General features: G+C 28.7%; 1 protein-coding gene across 1 annotated transcript in view; it reads right to left on the reverse strand.

The window, feature by feature from the left end:
* Nucleotides 1-3,908: 3,908 nt before the first annotated feature.
* Nucleotides 3,909-11,949, reverse strand: part of LOC145192618 (uncharacterized) — a 9,951-nt gene continuing 1,910 nt past the window's right edge. The window contains exons 4-7 of the mRNA XM_090074439.1: nt 10,799-11,023; nt 8,729-8,831; nt 8,266-8,376; nt 3,909-4,359 (exon numbers count right to left, since the gene is read on the reverse strand). Coding sequence (XP_089930565.1) covers nt 4,278-4,359; nt 8,266-8,376; nt 8,729-8,831; nt 10,799-11,023 — 521 coding nt within the window. The 3' untranslated portion in view covers nt 3,909-4,277. The remainder of the gene's footprint in view (nt 4,360-8,265; nt 8,377-8,728; nt 8,832-10,798; nt 11,024-11,949) is intronic.

Consider the following 11,949-nt stretch of genomic DNA (forward strand, 5'->3'; position numbering starts at 1 on the left):
TTAGGTACAATAGGTTTCTGGAATACCTTCTTTATTATTATTGAAGTAATACTTTAGTAACATTTATTGCTAAGATTATAATTTGTTGTTATCATTGGAAGTAATATTCTTCGTGAAATTTTAGTTATTTCTTCATGGCGAAGCGAGTTGAAAGACTTTAACGCAACATTTCCAAACGTTATGTAACTCTACAAAAGTAAATATTGTTGATTCAAGCAGTTAAGATTGAGATAACTTTGCAATATAATGATCTAATACTTCATGATCTCTGTTAATCCGATATTTTGATTTGGGACTTATCTATGATTATGACCTTGAAAATATATAATATTAGAAAGAGAAAAAGTGATTTAATTTGTTCTTCTGATTTGTTGTAGTAATTTACTTGAAGTTGTTGATTCGCCGTTGCATTAATTGGATGCACGAGGAAGTAGTAAAAATTTGGAACAAATCGTTATCAATATTCGAAATTTTTAAAATATCGTTCAATATTCTAAATAAATAAATTAGCGATAATTTCTTTGTTATCGAAGCGCTCATCGCCAATAAAATTTATTTAAATTTGTAATGTTGCCACTCGGAGATCTGGGAAAAAAAATCCTGGCGCTGGAAAATAAACGTGCAAAAAAAAAAAAAAAATGTAGAAATTGAAAAGAAAATAACGATGAACAATTAAATGAAAAAAAGTTTAAACAAATCATTACAACCAATCGACTTCATATAATTTATCACTAAATCAAGTTCAAGGTTATAAACTTTAGTCGTTTATTGATTCTTCAAAAATAAAACATCTTCGACTGCATTTATCAAAATGAGGGATCGGCGTTTTGATTTTTGGCTATTAACGAATAATAACGAATGAAGTACGAACTTCTTATATTAGTCATTTGAAATTATTGGAATTTAAAGTAACTTTTGTATTTAGAACTACGAAATTATAAGGTTGCAGAAAAAAAAAATTCTCAATACTTCACATACATTATATCATTTTGTTTCAACCTTTCACAGCATGCGTAAAATTGCTATTCAATCAAATACGTTAAACTCATTTTTTAAAAAATAACAAATGATAGGGGTTTATAAATTATAAATTTGGTTATAAATTTGTCACACCATTAAGTTTTGCTGCATAAAACACCTAAATAGTTTTGTGTTAAAACTTCTAAGAATTCAATTTCTTTTAAAAGACTGGTATAGAAATTTGTACTTTATTTGTGATAAAATTTATTAATGGAAAAAACAAAAACCGATGTTTAGTTAAAAATTTTATATCTTCAGATAACGGAGAAAATTTTATATCTTCTGATAACCTTGTTGCGATAAAAACTGAAGTCAACGTTTTAATTACATTTTAATTACATGTAGCGGCTCCGTATTTCTTTATGTCATTTTATTTCTTGACGTTTCAGTTCAAATTACTACGATCAAATACCCCGTTATGTTAATTACATTTCTTTTAATGGTAATTACATCTCCCGTTATGTTAATTACATCTCCCATTACGTAAAGAAAAATTCCAGTTAAATGTTTAGAGTGTTTTTGTTTTTAAATCTAAATAACTTAGAATTTTAGTTTTTATCGTGAAACTTCATTCAAACGAACTCCAAAATCAAGGGATTTTTTTTTTCGAACCAAGCGTAAGTTCAAAACAACAAAAAAACATTCAACTCCTGCACAAATCACGTAAATTCAAAGAAACCATTACAAGTCGTAATTTCCTATTTGTAAAAAGAATCCATTTATAAAAGAAATATTTCTTTAATCAAATATATTGAGACTTTTTGTTTGAAAGAGTTAAGAACCAGAGTTAATAGCATTATTTCTCCATGTGATGGCTTTAAACACGACGTGTCGCTTTTTTTAAAAAAAAGCTTTAAAAAAACCTAATCGTAAAAACCTTTAAACTTGTAATTAAACATTAAACAAAGCCATTCTATTTTTATGACTTTTTTAATTATATAGAGTTGCTGGGTTTGCCTTTTCAATACTACCGGTTTCTTAAATTTCTTGAAGAGATTTTTTAATAAAAATACCAAATTAAAAATGACGAAAAAAATAGTTCGCTTTATAGTTGTAGAAAAGAGATCTTATAATCACAGATTTGCGAATAAAAGAAACGCGCGTGCGCGTTTACATCAGCTTTTCTATTTGTTTAAAAAAAAGAGTTTTCTTTATTCATTTAAATGATTAGTGTAAGAAAAAAACGTTCTAGTTGCATATCTATTCACACGTTTACTCAACATTTTGTAAAACTTCAGTTTTACAACTTGTTTGTACTTATGCCAGGGCCGTCGGGTTCAATTAATGTGGATTAAAGTGGAGGGGCACAACTTCAGTTGCTAATAGTAGATGATATTATAAGAAAAAAAGACTATTAAAACGTTGTTTTGTTTCCCAATGCTTCTTGCATATCGGCAGTCATAAGTCACGGTATACAAACCAAAAAATAAAAGGCCTTGTATACTTTTTTTTTAATAAAAAATACTAGAAGCCATTATAGAACCTGCTTGCCGGAAACACTTTTCAATTTTAATTATATTCGGCAATAAAATAAAAAAGAGGGGGGCAAATTCAGATAACTTTCCTATCGTTTTAATATAAGTTTCATACAATTTGATTGGGCAAAAAAGGTCAGGGAAGTAGGACCAGTACACTTTAAGCTCCCCTCCATCCCCCGTCACTCACACATACTTTTTTAGCTTCCATTTTGTTTCAATGACCATGTATATCCCGGAAAAATTGATATTGAACTGGAACTGTTGAAGGAAAAATGAACACGGTGTAGCATAATCATGAAATATCATCAAAAAAGATTTTCTGGTTTGTTTACATTTAAAAGAAAAATAAACCGCGATTTCTCCGAAGTTGTTTGAGCTTTTAATGATCACGTGAGTTTTTTCAAAAAGTGACAGAATCTTATTTGTAAATAAATATCACTTAGAAAAAATCTAAAATAGCATCATATTTAGCGTTGCAATTCCTGGAGGGGGGGGGGGGTTACCAGAAAAAATTATTTGAAGCATATGACAAGCAAAATTCAAACTGTCGCCAACTGCAATTATTACCAGGGTAACAGAGAAACCTTAAATTAATTAATCTTGTAATTAACAAATTAATTCATTGTGAGGAAAGAGATTTACGAGATTTGATTTACGAGTCTTGGATTTAAATCAATGTTACGCAGCAGAAGGAAAAAAGTGCTCATCCAAGAAAATAGTGCATACTTAAGAAGTAATGATCCGTTTAAGCTGCATTAAAAACGATAAAAATGCGAGCAGCATTAACTTTGCACTCTAACCTTTAGTTAACTTGATAAATTAATTTTGAAACAAGAATAAAAATAGGAAATTTAAAGCAGAAATAGTTAAGGGAGGGGGGAATACCCGCGCCATATATTTCGAGAGAGATCAATTGAAATTGCTAAAAAGCTGACTTGGTGCCTAAGATCAATCGAAATTTGTGGAAATATTTAAACAAAGATTTTTGTTGTTTCAGTTTCGAAGTATCCTTATGACTACAAAGAGCAATTTACTTATTCTATCGATAATTAACTTCCAGCTACGTTTTGCGTGATTTTCTATTGGTTATCTGTTGATCAATTTGCCTTTACATTTGAGCAGACTACTATCTTAATCGCTTAAGTATCGGCCTTGTTATGTCATCACGCAACATAATATTTACATAATCAGAGCGACAATGACAGTTTTCTGAAATGCTGTTTAAACTGGTATTGTTTGACGTGGCTCGGTTTAAATTGGCAGCACTTTTCAAGACGTGACTGTTTGTCCGTGCAGACTTTGATCGACAATGTACCAAAAGTATGAACTTAAATTTACGAAAAAAATTCTACTTTATTAAAATGGTTGACAATAGCACTTTTTGAATAATTAAGAAAATAAATATATAAGTGAAATAAATAAATTGTTTTTCATCCATAAAAATACAAATTTACACATAATCATTAAAAATGATACATTCTTTTATTTACACTGTGGATTAAAAATTACAGGAAGCATTAAAAATGCAAACCGTTGAGAGTGAAATTCGACTAAGATTTTCCAGTTACGATTTACGTCACATCCCAAAATTACAAAAATACAAAGCAACGTGAAGAAAAAAATCAACTTTTTCTCAAAAAATCTGCCAAAAAATCTGCCAAAATTAGCGAATTACCACTCAACTGTTTAAAAGAAGTTTTTTAAAAACTTAACCTCTCGACATCAGTTATGATTTCTTTTGTTAAATAACCGAATGAATGAAAAGAGTTATTATATATCTCAGGTCAAGACTAAACGTAACTGCACATATAAAGGGGGCTGTTCTGCCCATCGAACAAAGTCAATGACACGTTCTGTCGACCTAAACAAAATAGAAAAGAACCTGTAAAGAATAAAGAAAAAAAAACAATAATCAAATTAAAAAATTACATTATTTCATATAATTCAGTAATACAACTTAGGGTAACAGACTTAAATAAAAAGAGACGCTGTGTTAAGAAGTGTCATATATCGGGAAAGATTCGTTCGATTCGACAACACAACAAAGATTTGTAATGACAACACAACAATATTTTTAATGCGTCAGATCTACGATCACAATTCGTACAGCAAAGTAATTCTAAAGAGTGAGTTTGCTAAAAGGTCTCCACCGGATTTAAAGTTCCATAGCAAGCAGATTCGTGTTTGATTGCATGATAGTGTCAGTCACTGAGCCGTTTTTGCAGTGAAGGGTTGTACTTATAATGTGCAGAAAAAGTTCCCATACAAAACTGTAATTTTTAAAACATCTGTTGGGTGTTTTCTTTCAATGGATAGTTAACCAACCAATCAGAGGATTCGAATACTTGATAATCGAATATATTTGCGTGTTTTTTAGCTATTTAATATTCGAATATTTTTTTCTAAGTATTCGAATAATTTTTAAACTGAAAAGACATGGTGAGCATTGCAGCAAAACATAATGCAAATCATAGAATTAAAAAGAATATTTTGTTAATAAAAAGAATTTTAAAATAATAATAATAATAATTCTATAGATTTATATAAAGGGTTGATGTGGAGAAATGAAAATACATTTTGCATGGTTTTTACTTCGTGTAGTATTATTTTAGTTGATTTTTAAAACACAGTCGGTTATTTAAACTGCTTATAAATATTCGTTAATGCAATAATTTAACATATAAATGTTACATAATCATAATCAATACTTGAAATTGTTCCATAAATTTGTAAATTTTAACAAAAAGGATTTTAAAGTCCGACAGCTATTTCAAAGTGTAACAGCTTTGTTAAAGAAAAATGTAATGAACATCGGGAACTTTCTTGAAAAATTAAAAAATACAAAGCGTAAATTTCCAATTACAGTAGGCAAAGGCCACTATTTTACGTTGTGTAAAGGTAACACTACATGTGCTTGGAATAAACTCAAATACAATTGAATGCTACGTTCGAATGCTTGAATAAATGTTCTGGATTTGACAGAAATAATTAAGCAGGCAAATGCAGAAACAATTAAACATTTCGTTGAAGCGAAGTTTGCAGATTTTGAGATATTCTTTAAAAAATGATGTTATTGCATAAATTAACGACGTAATAGCCATAATGAAAAAATATGGCAATGTGTGTTTTAAATCAATTTTGCCATAATCACACGCTGTATTTAGCCATGATGGATTGTTTTTACATACCAAAAAATTATATTCCCAATGAAATGCTTGATTATATCAAAGATTTGGTTGATGGAAAAAGAAATACAAGATTTCACAGAAGATCAGTACTCTGATTACAATTCAGATTTTGGTGAGCAAAATGAGTTATGACATTGAATACTGAACAAATTATTACTAATTTAAGTGGCTGATGTTTAAAAAATCGGCTAAAAAACATTCTTTAGTGTGTCCAGAAAGTTTAGAAGAGGGGGAATTTGTTCAGATATCGGTCTGCTTTTTTAATAAAATTGTCAAAACAAAAGTGTTTTTAAAATTTTTTATTAATTAACATTTAGTAAGTTTTAATTAACAAAATAAAAAAATTTTGCAATAGAACTTTGTAAATTTATATATGTAAAAATACAAGAGGAAGATGTAACTATTAAATTGGTTTTACAGAAACTGGCAATTAAGTTTAAACAAATTGAAAATAGTCGAAAAAACTTTATAAAAAAATGATAAATTAATATTTAAAGTAACCTCCTTTTGCTTTTATGCATTATTGGATGAGATGAGGTATGGATTCAGTCATCTCATGCAATAATCCTTTGGTAACTATGCCCATCTCTAATAACTATTATTTAAGATTTTCAACTGAAGTTATCTTGTATTTGGCAAGTTTTCCGTCAGTCCAGCTCCATAAATGCTCAATAGGATTTAAATCAGGTAATCAAGCACACCAAGGAATGAAAAAAAACTTTGTGGCCTTTTTCATTGAACTAGTCTTGAGTTGAATGCGCAGTATGGTGTGACACCATCCTGCTGAAATATCTCTTTTTGCTTCTTCCATAAAGAAAAATGTTGCCGACTGTTTTCAACAATTTTTTAGAGTATCTTTGTAACTATATTGATTGATTCTTCCAGTGTATTGCTGAGTTGTGGACCTTTGTGAGAAATACATTACCATATTCCAGCGGAGCTTTCACCTCCTTGTAACCTTGGTGTAATATAGCGAGATAAATGCTTCTAATGTTTGTAACTTTTAATATACATCTTTCCTTTGCAATTTAGTACCTCAAAATTAACCTCATCACTAAAAATTACCCAACACCATTCTTTAACAGACCAGCTGATTCTTTCTTGGCACAAGTTCAATCATTTTTGCAACCCTATGCCTTTGTTGAATAACACTTTTGCCAATGTTTCTTTGCCAACTGTAACATTCTTTATAAAAGCATTAAATTATCTGGTTAAATTAAAAATGCCTATCCGATGATTTGGCCCTGCAAAAAATGACATTTTTGTCTTTTTCAGTCAACTTTGAAGGCCTACAATGCCTTGGAGAATCTTTGACAGTGTCAGTTTCTTTAAACTTTTTTAATGTATTTCGAATGAAGTCCTCTGAAACACCAACTAGTTTTGCTTTATCAACATTAGATTGGTTTCCTTGTTTATTTAAACCAAAAGTTTGCCAATTAACATTCTCATGGATACTTTTCTTTCCCATTTGGTCGAAATTTTACCAGATCAGATTTGGCGTTGATTATTTGAAAAATTATTTAATACTTCATGAAAATTCTTTTGAAAGGGTATGATATAAATTATAAATAATAAATATTATCATTTTAAGAGAAAATGGAAATTGGATAGATTAGATAAATCAAAAATAACACAATTTGTTTAAATTTAATAGTCATTAATGCCCAGGTAAAAGTTTTTAATCAATTAATTATCAATGGAAGAGAGGGAAGTGTTGCACAAGCACAAAAAAGGTGCCAATAAATAGAGGAAATCTTGCAACCAATTTTTTTTTGAAATCTTGCAACCAATTTTTTTTTGAAATCTTGCAACCAATTTTTTTTTGAAATCTTGCAACCAATTTTTTTTTGAAATCTTGCAACCAATTTTTTTTTGAAATCTTGCAACCAATGCAAACTGGTATAGCCAAAAAAACTGATACATGCTATCAAAAAAAGGATCACAAGAGAAGAGATCCAGTTTTAATGACTCTGATAATTTATTTACAGAGTGAAAATATACCAAGCTCTAACGATCATTTAAATTATTCCTCAAAAAATATGGCAATATCATTTGCTGTTAAAATAGAACAAATATATCCACAAATGTTTATAGATGAGGATGTTAATGTCAATAATGATGCCAACTTCGCCTGATGTAGATGATTTCATAGAAATAACATCACAAGTTAGATTGCAAAAAGAACTTTAAAAAGAAATGCAAATAGAACTCCAAAACACAATAAGTTCTGTTTCAGATCCACAAAACATAAAATTGTCGCCAAATTGATAAATATATTGAATTGAAGAAAGATTTTCATCAAATAGATTCTTTCAAAAAACAGTCAACAACTCTGGACATTTTGTATCATGCTTTGAATAACAATTCGTCCAACCTCAACAGCTTCTGAAAGAGTATTCTCAACAGCAGGTCCAATTAACACAAAAAAGATCAAGTTTAATTTTTGAATCATCAGTAATTTTCACAAATTTAATGTTGAAAAATCTCAATAAAAAATTCAGTTTTTTGATTTACAACATTGTTAAAAGTTTTGTTTTTGACAGATTTATCTTTAAGTAAAACTAAATAATTATTCTCACTTTAATTCTCTATTAGCCAGAATGATATGAATAGTGGATGATGGAACCAACCTTTGTAACGAAATCCTTTCAATTATTCCTCCTATAATTTCTGTTGAAGGTATTTGCATTCTGCAGTAAACACAAGAACAACAAATAAAATATGATTATAATATGATCACTATTAAAAATTGATGATGATCACTTAATTAGAATCATCATTACATGAGTTATTTTCTTACATTCTGGATAAAAACTGATTTTCAAGTAAAAAAAATATATTTAGAGTAGATTCTACAGAAATTTACATTGGTTTGTTTTACAATAGAAAAATTATCATGTACATTTAAAAGAATAATAAAATTAAACAGTTTTAAATTTTTTTTGTTTGTTTTGTTACTTAACTGATTTGTAATTCTGTTTGATTGTTGCAGATTTTTCTGCAGTAAAAGGTATGAAAATAAAGTGTAATTTAGGAACTTACAAAATGATATCTTTCTGGAAATCCACAATTTCAAAATCTTCTTCAGAATCAGCATCTTCATCATCAATGTGAAGATCATTTTGAGGAAATAATGATTCAGCGCCTTGAATGATTATAAACAAATAAAAATAAGTAATGAAAACACAAACACCAAATTTTCAAAACTTGCTAAAACTTGTTTTATGAAACAAATAAACCAAGTACAAACTAAGGAATTTGAAATATTTTGTTTGAAAGTGTTAGCTGAGTTTTTTTTTTTTTTTTTTTTTTGACTTATTCAAAACATCATAAGAACATTAATTTTTTTTCTCCAGTAATCCTTGATCAGTTTTAAATTGGAAAAACTTTGTTCACAGGAAACAATGCCAGCAATGATTGTCAGATAAAGTCGAATTAAAACTACTATATCTGGAACTGAAATACCTAGATTATATTTTTAAATAAACAGTTCAAAAGAACTGTGTTATCTGTGTTTAATTGTTATCAGCAGCAGCAGCAGCAGCAATTAAGCACTAAAGTCTCTTTCTCTCAATAAGGAAACCCTCTTTATTAACATCATCTAAATCATTACTAAGTTCACATTTATTTTGTTTTAAGGAGCATGAATGAAAACAAATCCACATTTTCAAGAAGAGCTTCACAAAAAAAAAAAAAGGTAACTGAAGTGAAAAAATATACTAAGACTGCATAGGTCAAACAAAATTCATATTCAGAAGAAACTGGTAATGAAGAGCTAATCAGCAAGTATTACCAGCAAAAGACTAGAAAGACAGTTATATTAAAAAAACACCCTGTTCAAACACTAGCTAAATAAAACAAAAAGTTAGTACCAAAACCAGTGCTTTTTTTTTTTAATTCATTACCTAGTGCTAGTGTTACAGGCCATGTACATTTTTGTGCTAGTTCTGGCATTGACATCAAAGATATGACACTATCTGCAAGCTCAATATACAGAGCACACAAAAAAATTAAAAAATCAATCGCCCAAAACATTAAAGAAACTTTTGTGGCTAACTGCTCATTTTGACAGTAAAATTCTACTAGACACATATGGCTGGCTGACGAGATGCCAATTATTTTATCAAGTTTAAATGTTGAAAAGGTTTGGCCTTTCATAAACTACCTGTGAGTACTTGTGAGTTTATGGGAAACTTTAATTATTTATTGTGGATCAAAAATCCATTTAAATCTGAAGAGGTCTTTTAATTTGGAAATTGATTTAGGAGCTAGGGTGATATTTGCAGAAATAGTTTCTCAACTGAATGTATTTAAAGAGAGAACATTTGGTCTTTTTTTAATTCTAACTTTCTTTTTTTTTTTCCTTTCTCTAAAAGCAGTTTCATTCACTTTTGCTCACTTTATATTGGATTGATATAAAGATAACAAAAATTGACTCCAAAAATATAATTTGAACATTATTCCTTCAGTAAATAAATTTTTATCAAACATTACATACAAATAATGGTTTTGTGGGGAAATTGTAAATGAAGTACTTACAATGATAAGTTTTTTTTGTAAATGACTCATCAAACTTCACTTTCTTTCAACTTGAAATTCATTTAAACAAATTAAAATAAAAATCAAACTGACACCAAACTTTGCATTTGAACTTGAAAAAAATCTTCTTTAACAAAACAAAAAAGTTGTAGGAGCTTTGTGATGGTTTTAAACTTTTTTTTATTTTTTTTTTCAATTACTATCCAAAACTTACAACAATAAACCTTGAATCATCTTAAGACAATCTTGAACAATCCACTTTCCAATATATATTGACTGAATAAAAGTAAAATTACACAACATACAATTCTAACTTGCAGGGGAAGTATTTAGATTTAGAAAACAGGTTAATAGAGCTAAAGATGCTACCCTTTAAAAAGTGCCACCCAGAAGGGTCTGTCCCAGTTACCTGCCTTAGCTATGACACTGAAAAAAATGGGGAAATGTTTTTAAAATGTTGATAAGAAAAAAAACATGATTGCAAGATAAGAAAAAACTTTTTTCATAATGAGTAAGTTTTTCTTGACTGTAAGGTCCTGTTTAAAGTAAGAAAACAAATAACTCATTGTTTACCTTCACTCATAAATGTTGCATCATAATAACTGTGATTTGCATGGCGATATGTTTCAGGCCAATCAAAACCTATTCCCTTAGGTTTATAACCAGTGTTAAGAAGGCCACCATCTTTGTCAGAAGTTTTTGTTCCATAGATATAGTACAACATCTTTCCTTCGTCTTTTGCAGGACCTTTAAACACATACTTGAGTCGATTACTTTCAGAACCTGTGAAGCTTGCATCTATAGTCACAAAAAAAGAAAATCTATAGGTTTTCTATAGGTTTTCTATCATTTTCATTATCATCATTTTTATCATTACTATTATTACTATTATCATTACTTCTATTACATATAAAATTGGTGGACCTGGCAAATAAGTAAAATATTCATAACTAGACTTTATCACTTTTGATTTTAAAAATTTTAGGTAACCCATATTTCTCAGATTTGCGTCAAATTTTAACCACTCATTTTATTTATTGTAAGAAAAGTTCAGTGTAGAATGTAATTTAGTTCATAAGAGATTAGAGTTTAAATTTTGACCTTTTTTCCAAAAAAAACTTGGTTTTTATGTCATGTTAAGTTTTTTTATTAGTGTTTTACAGCTTAAACAAAGCTAAACAAACTATGAAACTAAGTATTTAGGAAGATTAAAAAATCCAACAGCCTTATATACAAAAGACAAATATGACTGGAGGGTAGACAAAAAAAAGAATTCATTTTATGTAACACAAAATTGGTCCCTAAAAAACAAAAACCCTTGAATTTTTTTAAAAATAACTTGTATGGTTACTATCTTGCAGGCTTGAAAAGATCTAGGTTGTAAAAGATCATAACCCATTTACTTTTAAAGTTATTTCAATTTTTTTCAAACTTTAATTAAAAACAAAATAAGTTTTACTATGATGATGAAAGATTTATCACACTTGTTACTGTAAGCTTTAATGATAAAACACATGAGTTAATTGTTAATATTCTAATCAGTCAGAGTAAGAGTGTGCTCATTTGTTAAATAAATATTTTTAGCATTAATTAAAAATGAAGATTTTGCTATACTTCCACCTAAAATTATAACCATCATACTTCCAAATCTTGCACATCTTGGCATATCTCTCTCTCAGGCTGACAGCTTTCTGGCTATCAAACCAATTAAAGATGTTTTTAAT

Source organism: Hydra viridissima, unplaced genomic scaffold (genome assembly GCF_058129835.1).
Source record: "Hydra viridissima isolate aposymbiotic clone 2 unplaced genomic scaffold, HvirCarnegie_v1 scaffold_1, whole genome shotgun sequence".
Taxonomy (NCBI): Eukaryota; Metazoa; Cnidaria; class Hydrozoa; order Anthoathecata; family Hydridae; genus Hydra; species Hydra viridissima.